At 42.3% G+C, this 19543-nt stretch overlaps 1 protein-coding gene across 2 annotated transcripts in view; it reads right to left on the bottom strand.

The window, feature by feature from the left end:
• Nucleotides 1-18740, bottom strand: part of slc6a11b (solute carrier family 6 member 11b) — a 30788-nt gene extending 12048 nt beyond the window's left edge. Inside the window, exons 1-7 of one of the 2 annotated variants that reach the window (XM_070958801.1) lie at nucleotides 18456-18740; nucleotides 17535-17762; nucleotides 16845-16979; nucleotides 16375-16515; nucleotides 16144-16225; nucleotides 12733-12865; nucleotides 8065-8199 (exon numbers count right to left, since the gene is read on the bottom strand). In XM_070958801.1, coding sequence (XP_070814902.1) covers nucleotides 8065-8199; nucleotides 12733-12865; nucleotides 16144-16225; nucleotides 16375-16515; nucleotides 16845-16979; nucleotides 17535-17745 — 837 coding nt within the window. In that variant the 5' untranslated portion in view covers nucleotides 17746-17762; nucleotides 18456-18740. The other variant, XM_070958802.1, reaches the window with a different exon arrangement.
• Nucleotides 18741-19543: the final 803 nt, after the last annotated feature.

Raw genomic sequence — 19543 nt, 5'->3', positions numbered from 1 at the left:
CCGACCCGGGATCTGACCCGGGACACAGACACACTTATAATAATGCATCAACAACCCGGGCTGGATTCGACCCGGTATTTGACCCGGGACACACACTGATGATAATAATGATGGTAACAGCTGGGTCGAGTCAGCTTGAATTAAGGTATGAATCAGTTTTTCAGCATCTGACCTGGGATCCGACTCGGTACCTACCGGGTCCGACCCGGAACTTTCCCGGGTCCGACCCGGCAATGTCCCGGGAAATTTCCGGGTCGGTCCCGGATAAGTTCCGGGTCGGTCCCGGTAAAGTCCCGGGAAATTTCCAGGTCAGTCCCAGGTAAATTCCGGGTCGGTCCGGGAAAGTCCCGGGAAATTTCCGGGTCGGTCCCAGGTAAATTACCCAGGTCCGACCCGAGACCAGATCCGGATCCGACCGGGACAAGCACACACTAATAATAACAACAATCCGGGCCAGGATCCGACCTGACACACACACACACACACACACACACGCACGCATGCACACACACACACACACCAATAATATTAATGATAATAATAATAACAGCGATAGATAGATAGATAGATAGATAGATAGATAGATAGATAGATAGATAGATAGATAGATAGATAGATAGATAGATAGATAGAGTCAGCGTCGGAGTGTGTGAATCCCGTCAGAAAGGAGGAAAGTAACGTAATCCTAACAGATTACGTTACGTTTTTTGTTGTTGTCGTTGTTGTTGTTGTTGTTGTTGTTTTCGTATGCATTATGCCGGCTAGACCAAAGCGAAAGTGGTTGGTGTTTAACGATGTGATGGGGCCACTGATCGACTATCTGGTATTATGGGCTGGTCAGACGAACATTTAAAATAAATATAAAGTGGCCGACTATCGGCCCAAATCGCACGTCGGCCCACCGGGAAAATGCCCGCTATGTCAGATGTTCACTCCGTCCCTGACCTGACCTGAAAGGCCCAATCCCAGAATTCCCACAGACCCCTAAGCGTTTCAGCAGACCACCACACAGACACGGTAAAGTTACCAGCAGGAGAAGACGACAGAGGAAGCAGACTAATATGTCGGATATTTTCTTATCATAGTTGAATTTTGGGCATGAGGCTACGCGCTGTTGCTTTGTTTTACCTTTGTTTTTATGTCAGTCACGCAATAGGAAAACTACAATTTCAGAAATTTCCCCAAGGAGGAGCTCATGCCCCTCACGGCTGCGTATGGATTGGCTTTGGACTAAGGCAATAACGACGCCCCTGAATTTCCTTTTGGCGGGATCGATGAAGGATATCTTATCAATAAAGGAGGTGCCTAAGGTGCCTTAACCATCTTAACCATGTTAGGTTTTCCTTTCATTTGTCTGCATGCGCTTATTACACAAAGACCCAAGTTTCAGAAACATTTAAGCTTTCCGATAATTTGTCATGGTCTTGATCCAGATACACTTTAATTTCCACTTCATCAATGCTTCTCAGCCTATAATATCAATTCCTTGTGAGATTCTTTAAATTAATCAAATCACAGAATTTCAATGAGTAGAACAGGCTCTGACAGTTACAAGAGATTACTATGATATGTCAAGGGCTGACTTTTTATCTTTTCTAATTAAACCCCACTTTTCTTTTGTTACCCCTCATCTACCTGATTTTCATTTGAGTGACTTTGTAATGAAATTATGGCTCAGCTCAACTGTTTTCTTTCCCCTCCGAGAGGCACACAGAGGAGCAGTATGAATCATGAATTAACATCCTAAAAGTAGACACAAAGTCTTCCACTGCCTAAACATTCATATTTCGCTTCACTAACTCAATTCCTGTGTATTTTATGGTGGTGGTGGTGGTGGGGGGGGGGGGTTCTGCAGCATATTATTCCCTTAAATATTAAAGTTTTTTTTTTTTTACCTTTCAAACTCTTCATATTATTGGCAGAGCAGACAGTAGTGAGTGGGCCAATGCACTGAAAAATGAATCACATTTGCAGAAGGCTGAGGGCTGAACACACTGTGAACAGTTTTCATGGGGACTGTTTCTTCAATGCAAAATAGTTCAAGTGAAGTGAGATCCATTGTATTGAGTTGGTGAGATATCTCAAATACAACTATCCGCCTGCCTAGATCCCACTTGGGTCGGCTTTTTAGACCTTTCTATCGACAGTCTGACCGTGGGTCCGTCTGCCACTTTGTTCCAGCCTGAAATATGTTAACAACTATAGGAATAATTGCCATGACATTTTGTACTTTCATGGTCCCAAGAGGATGAACCCTGCTGACTTTGTTGATTCTTGAGTTTTCCTTTAGCGCCACCATGAGGTTTACATTTGTGGGTTTTAGTAAAATAACTTTGGTGATCCTCTGACTTTTTAAATACTTCGGTTAATGACCAAATACATGCAAAACAAATTCCCATAAGCCTCCACTCTGCTTTGTGTTTCATGCTAATAAACAAATGTTAGCACGCAAAAAGTTGCCTGAAATGAGAATGCCCTCAGGACAATGAACCTCTTTTGTTATTTAAACATGAGGAATAATCAGCTGCTATGCTTCAGTGACTGTGTAAACTCCCATGCAGGAGTGCTGCTGCATAGCTGACCTTGCAATCTGTGCAGAAAAAAAAGGAATTTCCTATGCACACCATTAAAAATCATTCATTCTCAACTCTCTCAGTTTCAACAGGTTAATCCTCTTTAGGGTCGCGGCTTATCCCAGTATACACTGGGCAGAGGGGAAACATGCTGGATAAGTCCCAGTTTCAGTGCACAACAATTAGGTGTCACATTGTTGGTAAATGTTTGGTGATAAGTACAAGTGAAGTACAATGCCGGAGCTGTATCACCTTCTTTATCTCATGTGGAAATGAGGCGCAGTGTTCTGATTCATGAGGATTTAGGAGGCAGAAAATGTGCATCATGAAACTCGTTTGTAGTGCAGCACAGAACCGTAGAACCCGCAGGATAACATGGAGTGCTAGCAAATTCAAACTTAATGCAGCATGGCTCTTTGAAAACTCTCTCACATCACCATTCAGCCACTAATCTCATTTCCCCACCGAGAAACAATTAACAAACGCACGGTCTTCGCTCCCTCCTGAGAGTAACCACGGTAACTTCTGTGACCTCACAAACACAGGACTGTTCCTGTGGAAGAACAGGCCTTTCTCTCCTAATGTTCATTAATGTTCCCTTTAGTTCACCCTCGGCTGATGGCCGCACAGCGCAGGGAAACCTTAAAGGCCCAGGCTCAGAGAGAATCACTTGTTGATGTTGTGCCTAATTTGGCCGGCTTGTGTTTGGTTATGTTGAGACTGTGGCTCCAGGAAACGTTTCCACTGAGTCAAAGCTGGATGCCATTGGTTGAAAAATAGTGTTCTTGTAAGGTAAATGTTTCTCTCTTCGCGCTTCTCACATCCCATCATTTCTGTAAATGAGATTCATAAGTTTAAGATATTTATATGTGAAGTGCATTGGGACATTTAGCTGAATCAACTAGCTTTCATTCACCCACTTTGGGGCCATTAATTTTTATCTTTACTACTCAGTGAAGGATGTTATTTAACAGTCATTTTGTTTATTTTAGAGATCCCTCCCAGGAATGTTTTCAGACGATGCTTTCTTCTCGATAGTAATTTGAATTTGATGTTGATGATGTTTTTTATTTGTTTTTTGTTTTTTTCACAAGAAATACCCAATAACATTCCATCTACTTCTCTCTGACTGAAATATCCAGAAGCTATGAATATGCAAATATTTTCTGATTTCACAAGTTTCATTTGTGGACACAAGATGTCATCCTACTGCACAGAACAGTCCATCATACTCATATGTACACTTAAACTCTGATTTAAAGTGAGCACAGGGAAACCTTACACCTTCAGCAAATTGATGAGGAAACAGCCATCTGGTGTTTGAATCTTTTTTCTACCCAGTACAGGATTTTATACAGGATAAGATATGACATCCAGGCACAGATTCGATGAATTCAGCTGGCTGCCTCAATTTAAAAACATGCATAAAAATCACAAGAGAATTACAAGGCACTTTCTCTTTAAACAGCATTTCAGCATCAAACCTTCAAACACAGTTTGTTTTAAGTTTAACGTGACCTGTCATGACAATAAACTTTAATTGTTTAAAAAGACAGTGCCTTAGAGATTTTTATGTCTAAGGAGGAAAGGCCTTGAACATGGAGAGAAAATGCAACAGCAGTACATTGGAGGGAATTGCTTTTTTAACATTCTACAATTTCAAATTTGGTATTTTTAATATTTCATTAGAAAAGCTAAACTACTCCTCCTAACTACTAAGAATTCTGATTTCACTGTATAGAGGTTTTTTATCTATGAGTAATCATTACACTGGTTGTTTATGGAAAATCCTTTACCTGAGCTGACGTTGATACGACCTTCTTATTCCAGTATGAACTAATATAATCTGATTCTTTTGAGCATCATCTTGGTTTTGAATTGAAGTGTTATATTTTTTCTGCAAATTGAAAGACAGTAACTTCAGCATTTTTACACCAAACCTACGTAGAAATGGAAAACCTGCAGGCAGATTAAACTTTTAATGAAATGGCAACAGTGCATCTCATGACCACTTGTATGTGAAAAGAGTTGCTCGTAGTGATGAATCCACAGAGGATTAACGCTCTGTTTTTCCCCTGAACTCAACAGAGCTTTAATGTAGCTTTTCAGCTAACAACTTTGATTTGACTCCAAAATGCTCCAAAAACCCACTGAACATTTAGCACAAAGAACAAGAACAGAGCTAAAAGAAGAGCGAATATTGAACTTATCTTCACCAGGTTGACACAAGCACAATGATGTGCTAATGCTGCTGTTGCTATGAACTTGATCTTAATGAGATTACATGATTAAATAAAGGTTACTGTGCAGTATATATGCTGGGTGTGTACATAGGAAACAACTTGTTCACACGTTCATCATCAACTTTATGAGATAGTGAGTCGGTGCTGTTTTAGCTCCTCCCAAGTAAAAAAAAAAAACATCAGTTTTTGCAAGTCTTTGGAAGGAAATGAAAGTTAGTTTGACGATAGCTGTGGCACTGGAGAGGCTGGGGAAAAGACACAAATAGCCTGTATTTTCACCAGAAGTGCATGACAAGAAAGGAGAGGGAGTATGAGAGTGTGAGAAGTGTGGAGAGGAGGGGTGATGCACAATGCAGGGTGGAGGGTGAGAAGGAGGGAGACAGTCAGTGGGAGAAAGGTATAGGAAAGAAGAGAATGGGGGAGGCATGATGAAGTTCATGGGTGTGAAAAGAGCGGGTGACAGCCACACACACACTCCACGCCGCCTTGTGAACTGAACAGAAGCCTGATTGTCCCCGAGGAAGCTAATTTAACATTGGTGTCAGAAGTAATGTCTTCCTCTGCCAAACAGCAGCGCTTCTTTATCACGCTCCTTCACCCTTTCTGTTTGTGTCTTTGTTTGTCCATCTATTTTTTCTCACTCACGCATTGTCTATCTGTATCGCTGTTTCTCTTGTCTCACTTTACTAAAGTCACAGATGCAACAATCGCCTCACTGGACAACAGCTGGAGGGCCTATTAAATCAACAAATGTTCAATCAAACTCTTGTATTGATAACAGTTTATCAAGAGTTAATGTTATGGGCTTTATAATGTCTTTATATAACTGCATTATATCATCCAAGAGAGGATTATGGCAAGATATCTGTATGTTCTTAACACCTTTTCTCACCACAACAACAAGTTGTGTGAAACAGACCGGCTTGTTTGTACATTTGCAGACTGACCAAATTTATCCAGAGAAAATAACATTTCCTGGTCATCCATGACATTTCATCCCAAGTGTGGATGTTTAGACTTGTTGTGAGTCTGAGCAGGAGGAGGTGATCCACTTCGAGAATGACGTTTCCTGAAATGCTGTGATATGTTGTCAAATGCAAGAGATGAAAGAGAGCTGCCCTTTTGTAAGCATGAAAAGGTCACACAAAGGAGACATGGTTAGAAAACAAGCACTATGATCATCACACTTAAGAAGTGGTTGGTGGATGTTCTCAGTCAGTTCTGAAATGGGACAGCAGGCTGTCATTTCTGGCCTCTAACCATCACTTCTGCCTGCTGAAATGACAGCTGTCACCAGTAGATTTTATCAGCTGTGGCTAGTTAGCTAGCTATTTATACAGTATTAGCACCATGGTCTAGTTATAAAACACAAGTTCACAATGACTTTTAAATGTTTCCTGTTAACTCTTTTCAAGGCAAAAGTCTTCTTAAAAGTGTCTTAAATGTGCACTTGAAAGCTCCAGAGTCTAGTCTGCATGATATTTTCCCTAGAAGACTGAGGCTAACTTAATACCTGCAGTCATTAGCCAGGCATGCTAGTGATTGCAGCTTACGTTAGAGCAAATAAACACTGTTACAATGTTGCACTTGTGATTTTGACCCTGGCAAGGCTAAGAAAAAGACTCTTACTACAGTCCCATGCACACCACTTCAACACGCAGAGAAATCCAAAGCTTGACAGTTCTGCCGTGCCACGTTACAGTTGCGAAGATGTGAATGGACAATCGTTTTTTGGGGGAAAGGGTTTAATAAACGGTTGATTCTGAAAGTTTTACAACGTAAATGACCATCTAATTTCACATTTGTTCTTTTAATCAACCATGACATCCTGAACCTAAGCCATACAAGCCTTATCAGCTGGTGAACCTTTTTTACCTGATGGCTGAAATGAATATGTAATATTGATACAGAAACATCATTTTCACACAATTTTGTCCACAGAGGATTTTAGAAAGCAGACATTTGTAAGTGATAAGTAAAAGTATGTACAGCATCTATCTATCTATCTATGATCTTCACTCAACTGTTCCTCTGTCTCAATTCATGTTGTCATGACACCCCATCCACTGTCATTTCCTTGTGCACTGTTGCTTAGCGACCTGAGCTGTCCGCCTTTTCCAGACGAGGTCAAGGAGTCCGCTCGGTGTGAGTATGCATCTGTCCAGCTATATGAGTCCTATGTTAATTCACCACCTCCATTAGCCTCAAATCCTGATCTTTCAACCCCTCTGAAAGCTCACTACCTGACCCTGGACGTTGCATCACCAGCATGAAGTGTCAGCTCTGCTATAATAAACCACAGTAGCATCACTGCCACTAGAGCAGGACACATAAATGCACATAAATGTTTAGAACTATATGAAAAAGAGAGGTACAATTCACTGTTTGGTATGCAGCTTCTTTCTGCATAAAATGGTAAGCAGTTGTTTTGTGTATACGGTACATGAATGTGTTTGTGGTGTGCATAAATAGTTAAAAAAAAAAAAAAAAGGACTGATCCCCCATCGCATTACAGTAATAACAACACCACCTGTCCCCCTGGCAGATAGTCAGCTCCAGACAGGTGGGTATGAGGCAGGGGTATAAATTCAATCTCATGAGTTCATGAGACGAGTCTCTTAAACACTTCTTGCTTCACATTGTTATTGACATTGATACACAATGCAATCACACTAATTCAACTGATCAAATGAACATTATGCTGCCTTTAAGAAATACCAGAATCATAATATGAGGACACAAGAACAATATAAACAAGGGAGGAAATATTGTGGAGGTATGCCATCTACAGGCAACGAAACTAATGGCTTCTTCATCCCTGACACGTGCCACCTGCAGGCAGTAAGTGTTGCAACTCTATTTTCTTTTTCATAGCTGTAGTGTGTGTGAATGTTTTGGGTTTTACAGTTTTAACTTAGAATAAACAGGGATTGTTAACATGTGCATATTTTCTGCTGAACACTGAGAGAAAGGAAAATGTACACTGCTATGAGTGACCCAGTGTGTGTCCTCTGACCTCGTTGACTGTCCTGGTTACTTTGAAAAGGTGATGAGGTGAACTCCCAACACACAAATAAAGACAACAGCAGGCCCAGTATAAAACTGCTGCTGTTAACAGGTATTGCCTGCAGGCGATAAAACAGAAAGACCTATTGCTCTTCTTTCCTGTAGGTGGCAACATTTCAGTGACACTTCTACTGTCTTTTTACCTCTGCTGCAAAAGAGGGATACAGTGGGTCCAAGCCTACCTGAGGGTCAGAGAGACGTGAAATGTCCGGATAGAGGTAGAACTTGATGCCGTCGTATGCTCCTGGCAGCGTCACTCCTCTGATCAGCAGGATCAACAACATGACGTAAGGAAATGTAGCTGTCACATACACAACCTGCAGGTATAAACATGGACAGATTTGAGATATTAATCTATGCACAGATTACAGAAAAAATACAGCTGACAGTGAGTCACTGTCAGAACTTGCAGAGCTACTTACATAACCTGATATGATGCGTACAAAACAAAGTCAAAGTGAAGCTGTGCCAAGCAAAAACTCTGCCAACAACAGTCACAATGTTGGGCTCTAACCAACATGGCCACCTCCTCATCCGCTCCCACTTCAAAAAAGCTTCACAACTACAGGACTGGCATTGGATAAACTGGACTGAAAGAATCCCAAAGAGAACAAAGGTGGTTGTTTTGTGTCATCCTTAAAGATCAATAACAACAAACCACTTTCCAGACCTGAAGGTGAAAGGTCATGACAGTAATCTCACTACACATGTCGAGACAGGAGGAGAAAGAGGATTGGGAAGATGAGTGAGAAAGATGAAGACAAAGGATAAAACGGACAATTTGTGTTGTTGCACAAACACACACAAAAACGTGTGTCAAGACCAAATCAGCTATAACACCTAATAGTCTTAACAAACAGAGCTGTTGAGATCCGCAGAACCATTTTAAGTTTAGTGAACCACTAAAGGGCTAAAGTCACAGATTTTGGTCGGTCTTAACTTTAATATGTTACACAAATTTATATTGATTTATTATTTTATTTTAGTTCTTTATCTTTTTCTGACTTTCCTCCAAATTTTGCATTTTTGTAAAATTCTGCATAGTTTCCTCTCTTTATCTCCCCTTAAATTCTTTAAATTCTTTCTCTAAATGAAAAATTGCTCTTTGGCAAAACACAATCATCAACAACAACAGTAGATATCTGAGTATCTTGACATCCAGCTCAACAGTCTCCAGTACAGAGCTGATGTTGATTGAAACTGACTTCAACTGGTTCAAAAAAAGAAGCTTCTCCATCAACATAGACTATTTTTTCTCTCCCCCAGCTTGTGTCTCCTGTGGGGTCCCACAAGGTTCCATCCTTGGCCCCATTCTTTTCTCTATCATCATTCAAATTTCACTAAATCACTCAAACATACAACATTTCCTTGCACTGTTATGCCGATGACACACAGCTCTATCTCCTCTTGTAGCCAAACAAACAGTCCAATCCAGTTTGTGTATTAACTGATTCATCAATGGCACAAAACTTCCTACAGCTTTATGAAGGAAAGTCTGAAGTTGTCCTATTGGACCCCTGTGACTCCATCAGAGTGATTGGAATCTGGCAACCTGTCCACACTTGTCAAACCCCAAATAAAGTGTTATAATGTATTCCATGTTACATTTGACAAAGAAGTTAATGCAGTTTTAAAAGCCTTTTTTTCCAGCTTCGTACTTTTGCCAAAATCAAATTGTTTGTCCCCGCCAAAGATCTTGAGAAAATCATGCACGCCTTTATATTCTCCTGATTAGACAACTGCAACTCTCTATAGCCTGGGATTAGTCAATCATCCCTGTCCCACCTGCAACTGATCCAGAACACCAGCCAGGCTCCTGACAGGTAAGGAAGAGAGAATCATATTATCCCTATTCTGGCTTCTCTCCGCTGGCTGCTAGTACGGTTCAGAATTGATTTTAAGGTTCTCCTGTTTGCTTTAATTTGGCTGGCCCCTTCTATATCACAGACCCCTCATTCTACCTCCAAGTCCTTCAGGTTGGCTGACTTGAGGCTTCTAAACTTTGGCTTATGGTCAACATGGGTTGCTTTTAAGTGTGCTTTATAATAATAAAGCAACGATAACAACAATAATAAGTCTGTTGTTAATCATTTGAGCAGAGGCACCTGTTGAGAATCAACTGATGACACAGTTTAATATCTATTGGCTGATGGCTATAGATATACAGTATCAATATATGGGCATGGTTACACACACACACACACACACACACACACACACACACACACACACACACACACACACACACACATGCATACATACATACGGAGGGTATCATGCACAGCACTGGATTCAGCTGCACAATAGCAAACATCTGACATACCTTCAGTACAGTAACGAGCACTTGCTAACCATCAAACCAACACTCCATTTTTTATTGAACTATTCAGGATTTGCAGAATTGTGCTCGACATCTCAAGACTCTTAGAAACCCCCTGAACAAAGCCCCTGGCCTCTTGGAAGGCAGAGGCGGGCAACATACATCCCCTGGCTTGCTGGCATCCAGTCAAAGTCCAATTGAGGACAGAACAGGACAGAACAGAGCCAGGCCAGGAGACTGAAAAGAAAAGAAGGCTCCTCTGGCCCCGTCTCTTAAACAGGAGAAGCCCAGAGGAGTGATGCTGGCAGTGTGGGAAAATGTGCTTTTCTTTGAAGCACGAAGAGCATTGCATGAGCGCGCGCACACGCGCACACACACACACACACACACACACACACACACACACACACACACACACACACACACAACTTCATTCACAACATTCAAATGGGTGTGCACGTACTACAGATGCAGACAGAGTGGACCATTCACACATACTGGCCTAAGTACACACTCATAAACACATGCACACTCCACTGACCCGCACACACCTAGTCACATTACTGTACAACTGCAAGCAGCAGTTTCATGAATGGAAACTCCTTTTTCAAGGAAGGAGAAGCTGAGTTCACTGTTACTGTGTGGGGACAAGTGGGACACATTTAAAATGCCAGTTAAAGCTTGATTTTACCCTCACCCATTCAGAAAATAAAGATCCACTCTACTGAATATCCTGACCATCCTTCACCTTATAACCCTGAATCAAAAGTTTTAAAAATAAATGAAATCCAAACTAAGGTCATGTTTGAACAGTGAGGATCCATGAGATTTAATGAGACCGTCCACTCCAAGCTCTGCTAATCCCAGCGTGGCCGACAGGGAAAGTGTGGGAAAAGTTGTCTCCTGCCCAGCAGATCCCTCCTTTAATTTGTCAAATAAAACGATCACACATCCTAAACCTTCTCTCCCTCTTTCTCTCCATCTCTCCGGAGATGAAAAGGACAATATTCAATCTCTCCATGAACTTCTGATGCTCCACATGCTCTTTCCAGCTCACCACGGGTAAACATTTAAGCCACCACAAATTTACTGGTCAAACTTGCCCCTGCCTCGCCGTAAATCTAACGGGAGGGCTTAAATGTAAGAATGGCTGGCAAACACGGCCAACAAAAGCAAACAGCTTAGCAAAGTCGGAACTGAATGGCCTGTAGGGTCTGTGGAGAAGAAAGCACCTCTCTCTTGCAACAAGCGAGCTGTGGTTAATTTCTCATAGCAGGAGAGGGAGAGGGGCAGCAGAGGCGGAGGCTGAGGATATACTCTGCATGCTCCTCATGAACGCTCTCCTTTCCTCCAGTGAATACAGGAATCAATCTTGGACCGGCTGCTAAAGCCCGGCCATGAAGAAGCCTTCTCCCCTCTTACTTCACAGCCAGACAAAAGACACTTCGGGGAGATATAGGCATTGCCGCCGAGTTGTTTTTTTTCCCCGTCATGTAGAATGTGAGCCCATTAATTTTTCCACACACACCTCTCCTTCTTTTCTCACTCTCACTCTATTTCTCCACTCATTCTGGCTCATTGAATCTGAGAGAAGCTTCTTAAAGACTGCTGAGCACCCAAAGTAAGGTGCACAGTCCTCACTGTCCCCCCTTGAGGTTCCTAGAAGAGTCTTGAGGAGGACATTAAAATGGAAACAGTGATGGGAGGAAAGGTAGAGGTGGGTGCTGCAGAAACCCCCTTTGTCCTTTATTTGCAGGGGGGACGCAGGTTCCTGTGAGGGAGTTGTACTGAGGATAAGATGGGTTGGCTGCTTTATCTCGCCAGTGTGTAAGATAGAAACTATAACTCTTCCAGTGATAGCAAAGTAGCATGCACACATATTCCTGCTTATCCAAATTCATATACAGATTGCTCCATCATGAGTTACACACACGCACACACACACACACACACACACACACACACACACACACACACACACACACACACACACACACACACACACACACACACACACACACACACATAGACTTACATTTATTGCCTGGAGACTTACCCTATCCAAACCATAACTGCTACTTGCCTAAACCTAACCTTAACCCAAGTCTGCACCCTAAAATCACAGGGACAATTTTTGTCCCCCTAAGGAAAGCGAGTCCCCACAACATGCAAGAAGATCACCACCTGACCAATGGTGACAAAGGAATCTGGGTCCCTGGGTGCTGGTCAGATGGCAGCCCACCGCTCCTGGTCTGCCACTGCCACGACCAGGATGGGTTAAACGCGGAGGACAAATTTCACCAGTGCATGGCGTGTTCGCATGTATGTATGTGTGACAAATAAAGGGGACTGTCCCTCTGATTCTTCTTCTTCTTCTTCTAAAACATAACTGTGTAAACAGATTTATGTCCCCGCAGTGTAAGTAATACAGGCCCACACACACTCACACACACACACACACACACACACACACACACACACACACACACATATGCACTCACAATAGTAAACGTGCATTACACTGTCTCACCTTGCCAGTTGACTTGGGTCCCTTCCAGATGCAGAAGTAGCAGATGAACCAGGCCAGGGCCAGACACATGGCCAGCTCCCAGCGCATTCCCCCCATGTGCTCAATACCATCTGATATCTTCAGTACCCTGCGTCTGATTTGGCACAGAGAACACAGACGATTATTGACTTGTGATTTGATTTAGTTCAATACTCGTGTGTGACATATGTAGAACCCTTTGCAGGCAGTTTCTGGAAAGTGTGAAGCAGCGTTGAATGCAAAATGTAGAGGCTTTGCAGATTTCTTCAGGCATTTAGTTGTCGGTCTTACTCAGTGATAAAGTGCAAAATGTGGGGGGGTAGATGAAAAATGAATATTTGCTTGAGGTTGCTCATTATGAATAGTCATGTCTTTTTCGCTCGTTAACCGTAGTCCCTAGGAACAACCATTAATGCACTCCCAAATTCCACATAGTACTTGTACTCTCAACTTCAAAACATTGTCACGCTAGTTGGCACACTCCTTACAGCGTACAAATGTAATGTGCAGACAAACCTATACTCTGATTGACATTGGCTTTGTTCATTTAAGGTCTTTATCGTCTTATTGGTTCTCCACTTCAGTGCAGTGCACTCAAATTCACATGTACCTGCTCTACCACTCAGGATGAGTGCCTCCTACCACACAGTAGCATCCTGACCAAACCATACATCCACTTCCTGTCAGCGACTCGAAGAGCAACATGGCAGTGAGGGGACTAACCAACAGAATAGAACAACTTCATCCATCCTCTGGGATGTCTGATCCTCATCCTGCTGCTAACTTGGAAACCGTCACTCAAAAACGTGAGGTAAGACTACATTTGCATGCAGCAACAATGACTTCTGTGTGGCACAATGCAGCCTTGAACAGTGTGATGATGGCATGGTAATAATCTTGTGGCCCCAATGCCACCACTTGTCACCTGATAGTGTTCATCCAACTATGACACCTCCTCTCTTCAGCTGAGATTCTCCTGCTTGGCCCGTGACTCCACTTCCCATAGAGGAACACACCATCCTCCTGATACCTCAACTCTATCTTTAGACCAGTGTGGTCAACATGCTGAGATTGGCTTCAGGAAGACACCAAGCATTTGACTAATGGGACAGGGATGAACCACCATAATGAAGGCAGTCAGCGGCATTGAGGCTCTGATAGAACAATGTCACATTATGGAGATGTGAAAGGTGACATGTGGTCACATCTGAGAGGCCATCATGGCATTTGTGCCAAATACTGTCCAGGGTCAGATCAGCACTGCTACAAATTAACCACAACACCTTGAGCCAAAGCTTAGTTCAGCAGAATACCCAGTGACCACTGTGGTTCTCCTGGAATTAAAATGAAAATTAATCTATGGAGACCTTTTTTTTACTGCAGCTCACCTCCTTGTTCGGTGATAGCCTTTGTCAAGAAGATGCCAGGACAGGCGTGAACTAGACGGTGGCATTACCTCTTCCAATCTACTAAATTCAAACATCGGAGAAGCCAATGTCAGCAAGCATATGGCAGCCATACAGCTGGGTACGGCAGTAAAGAGAGGCTTGTGTCAGATGTTCTGGGGGTTCTTATGTCCAAAAACAAGTGTCCAAAAAGTCCCAAAGTGGACAAATAAAGTGCATCTTGATCGCAATGTTGAGCTTGATCTCGAAATGTTATTGTGCCACACAGCAGTAGAGTATTATCAGCCCAAGACAATGGAAATGGAGGGCTCGTGGTCTGTAGGTCTCCTACAGGTCTACAACTACAACATTCTTTCCTGTGATCCGCCTACAGGTGTAAGAGCGTAGGTGCAAGATACAGGGCATGATTATGACGTCATGGCTTGTCGGCAGTGCTGGTGAATCAACAGTGCGTTTCCTGTTTGTTGAGGCATAGCCAGGCAACAGCATTGATGGAGGATGAGAAGCGAGATTCAGGGCCACAGAGCTACATGGTGCTGCCAAATCTTTGCCACCGAGTTCACCCCCGGAGCTCCTGACCAGCCATTGATCATGGTGACATGTTCTTGGTGGCCGGCCACAGGCTAGGTCCAACACAGCCCCCCTGTCCCTCCCTGGTCAGCCGAAAGGGCAAGATGTGAACACTAATGTGTGTAAATATACTTGTGTGTGTTCTCAAATGTATGCAAATTAGTTTTCAAGTATATGGATGCTGCATAGTTATACAGTGTGACTTGAGCAGATGTGAGTATGATAGTGTAGATGTGTCGGTTTCTGAAGTAAATGATAATACCTTGTAGTTTTTAGCAGCGAACCAGAAGCCAAGTATCCTCTACCTGGTCACATAAATACAGTGTTTCTAAGAGTATTTGGGTAAATCAGTTTTACCAAAGAATCAAGTCTAGGTTTTTGTTACTCTTTTGTCTTTTTTAAAAAAATGTTATTGCATCCTCGAGGTAGTGACCCCTAGAGGATGAGGACTCCATAACGTCCTAAAATTCCTGCATCCAGCATTATGTCTACATTAATATCCCGCTGTTGCACAAATGTACAAAACTTTTCATCAAACTCTCTTTAAATGACATAATGTTTGTATTTGAAATTACAAAGGCGGAGCGATGAAACCATGCAACATTATTCTGGAGCACTAACGTAAAGATCCACAGATGGCTAAGTACAGCTTGTTTAACTTACTGCTCCGATGTGTGTTTATGCTGTATGTACAGTACAAAACATGACAGTGTGTTTTGGCATAGATTAAACGAAGCCTGGTCAGTTGCTATATTTGCCAACAGCATGGCGGTTGGCTCTTTGGCCATTTCCTTTGGCCATGTCTCTCTCTTTTTGGTTAGGTTTATGCTGCTGGCTCAAATCTGATGGTTTCATCACTGTTAGACAAATCAGGTCACTCAATTTTAATTTAGAAACAAAAACATAGATAGCAATTGTAATTTAACCATTCAACTGCAATATATGATTATAAAAAATGAGATGTGACCCAGTAGTGTAAACATAGCCACTGGCAGCGAGACAGGAAGTGTGGTCAGCATTACACACTGACAAGGTCTGATCCGCTGCCACACACGGCTCTAGCTGGGAGACAGCTGGCCTACCAGGGCCTGTTGACACACAAATATGAAAAAGGCTGACTAATTATTGGGGGAAAGGTTAGGGGGGGTCACTGAAACAGTCTGGAGCTGTCAGAAGCTCAGATTTTCAACATTACATTAGATAATGATGAACTGCCTGAACTGACAAAGCACCTCCTCGTGGTGTTACAAGACGAACTGTGATGCATTAATACTTTATACGCACAGAGATGAATGTCATCATCAAAGTATGCTCTCCAACGGGACTTTGCACACACAAACAGACCGTAATGTCCTATATGAAGTCTGATGAACATGACAGAACAGGGGAAAAAAGTAGAAATAAAACATTTACTCACTCCCAGAACTCAATCACTGGAGAGGTTGCGTTGGGGTTTGTAATGTTGGTGGCATTTTCTCCGTAGTAGTCAACACAGTACTCTGTGGACACACAGGGACATGTTATTTTTCAGATATAACATTGCACATTAAATGCTAAGACATGTTTTCTTTTCTTCAGAAAAATGATGCGCATGATTATTTTTGCATGCAAGAAGATTTTCTTCTCGTCCACTGTTCTGCCCTCCTACCTGTATTCCAGTAGTGCCCACAGCCAGCCCACGGCAGCTCGGTAGTGAAGCAGTTGAAGAGGTAGAAGATGGCCCAGGCAAGGATCACTACATAATACACGTTTAGATGAGCTTCAATCACCTGTGTTGCATAGCCAATACCTGGAAATGTTACAGATAAAGTAAATGAAAAAACTGCCGGCTGGATCTTGCTGCAGGAGTCCACAGCTGCAGGGACCAATGTCAGTAAGATGACTGCAAAGTCAGCAAATTGTGTAGGTGTTACAGCAGATAAAATCTGTAAAAAACAATAAATGACTCAAGATCATCATGGGGGGAAAACATTTAAATAGCAGTATTTATTCTGCATGTGCAAGAATCAAGTTTCATCAGCCAGTCTACTTTGTCTCTGCATTGTTTCCCATTTTCTATTCAATTATTAAAATTGAAAGTGCACCCTGATAAAAGGTATGAAGTGAGTGTTTTCTCACCCTCAAAAAGCGGGCAGACTTTCCTCCAGCAGGTGATGCCTCCCTCACTGGTGAACTGACCCAGGGCGGTCTCCAGGAAAAACACAGGGATACCGCAGCACACGAAGAAGATGACATATGGGACGAAGAACGCACCTTTATGCACACAGAAGAAAATACATGCAGAACATCAGTACCACTTGTGCAACACTAGAATAAAAAGTTTGACAGCATAATAGATAAAATTTGCCCCCAAAAACAAAACTTCTAACTCTTCTTAATTCCTGCTTTAAACGAGTTCAAATGTAAGGAGCAATTCACACTATTCAAATGAAAGCGCTCCCTATGCAGCCGCACTCATACTGCTAGATGATCTTTTCATACTGTGCTGTCTGATGGTGTCTAATGAGGGAACCCACCTCTTCTATTGACATGATTGTGCATAATGGATGATATAATAAAGGACAGCATATTTTGATTCTAAAATACTACAAAATTCTACTCCGCTGCAAGAACTTGTCTCTCCTCTTTTGCTCAGGAATGTGTCTTTTACATTTTAATAATCATATGCTCTTTATGTATCTAATCAGAGATGATGCAAGGGAGCTTATCTTAATGTCCACCAGATTCCTAACACAAACCCCTCTCCCACCACCTGGATTCTTTGCTATATGTCCATACTTTTAGCACAGATAAGAGAAACTTCTTTACCTCCTCCGTTCTTGTAGCAGAGATACGGAAACCTCCAGACGTTGCCCAGCCCGATGATCTCTCCAGCCACAGACAGGACAAACTCGATCTTGTTGTTCCAGTGGCCCCTCTCATTGTACTCCCCGTTGTCTAAGCTGGAGCTGGACCCTTCCGGGTCCCTGCCATCCTCCGGTTTACCGTTTATAACGGGCCCGCTCTTCTCAGCTGTCATGACGCTCCAGCAGCCCGCTGGAGACGGAAAACAGATGGACAGAAGATTTTACAAAGGTGACCTCATGACCAAAACTTCAAATGGACTTCTTCTGGAATTTGTATTTTTCCAGGGACGTCTGAATCTGAATGGGACTGTGCCATTAAAAACCACGCCCATTGAATTGTGAAGGTTCAAATCAAGCAAAAGCAGTCCAGTTAATTTTCACTTATTATGTAACTGCATGGCCCCACAAACAGCCATAAGTCTAAATAAAACAGGAGCAGTGTGGAAACAAATGTGAGAACTCATTAACTATTCATTTAGGGGGAAGATAAAAACATAGCATCAAACAGAGTAGAAAAGACACTGTGCATTGATGTCCAACCAGAATAAGATGCTTGTTAGTGCAAATAAAAAAAAATGCTTTAAGTAACCTGCAATTAAATCAACCTCAGAGAAAACTGTGGTACTCTTGCTTGACTATAATATTACTGTAACACAGCTTTTAACATAAAAATAACTTGTTGACATCTTCCAACCCAATCATCCTCATGTACTTGCTGTAAGTTAGAGACCTAATAAGAACTTAATTAAAACCAAGCAGCAAAAAAGTAGTTCATCGAAAAGGAGAGAAATAAGATGTCAGCTATACCTCTTGTCAGCAGGCTATGACACAGACATGAGCGCGCAAACAGAAATCAGAGACATGTAGCATGGACTCTACTCACCAGTCTCCTATGGAACAGTGGCAAACCTCCTCTTGGCTCCCGCGATGATGCGCACTAACAATCGCCTTTACAAAGCGCAGGATGGTTTAGCCTGATCAGGGGGGTGAAAAAACACAGGAGAGAGGGGGCAAAAGAGAACAATCTGGATCCGCGTTAGATGAAGTGGTTTTGTTACGTCTCTCGTCTATATAAAGGAAGATCCCGGGCGTTGCAGAGTGGCGGTGGATCTTGCACCAGGCGATGGATAACCTGCGACTGCGCTCCCACTCGCTCTCCAAGCGGTCTACTCTCAAGCGCCTCGACTTGGATAAAAGCCATGTGGTCACCAATCTAGCTCTCAGATCAGCGTTACCACGGCGCAGAGAGAGCAGGGGGACATGGGCAAAACATGAGAAAAAAGTTAGGCTGATGGAAGTTTAAGAATTAGCTCTGGAGTTTTTCTAAAGTGACCGACAGTGAAGTTCTTTATTACATGCGTATTAAAGTTGATCCACTTGGTTTAAATATCTCTGAATTCATGGGTGGGATGTGGCACACACACAGTGCAATTTAGAGCACTCCAGCAGATGATAGAAAATGAAAATAAAGCTACCTGAATGCATCAACAACATGTTGTATATATTTTTGTTTTGTCAAGAATTTGAGGTTTACTGATGGATTTACTTTCATTGAATATCACTAATCAGACTCTTTCCCCTATCCTATTTTTTATTTAAATCCAGCACAAGAAATGTGAATTATACAAAGGCATTTATCTATAGACAGTTTTAGTGGTTAATACTGTTTAGCTTCAGAAGAAAGGGCTAGATTACATTTCTGGAAATATTTTAAAACCTGTTTTCAGTGTCTATCTCTGCATCAAACTTGACCAAATTATATCACGTCGACTTTACCTATTTAAAGCTGTAAATTCAGAGTACAACCAGTCTCAGAAACATTAATGTAAACATAATTATTCTTGTATTTGTGTCCATCCTGACTGGCCTCAAATGTAAAAAACCCATGTGAAGAAGAATGGGCAGGTAGTTTGGTTAGCTGCAAAGTGGCCAAGTATGGAGCACAATGTGCGTAGATAATACATTGACACA

Source organism: Chaetodon trifascialis, chromosome 3, assembly GCF_039877785.1.
Source record: "Chaetodon trifascialis isolate fChaTrf1 chromosome 3, fChaTrf1.hap1, whole genome shotgun sequence".
NCBI lineage: Eukaryota > Metazoa > Chordata > Actinopteri > Chaetodontiformes > Chaetodontidae > Chaetodon > Chaetodon trifascialis.
The sequence above is the reverse complement of the archived record's forward strand: the minus strand, read 5'-3'. Positions and strand labels throughout refer to the sequence as shown.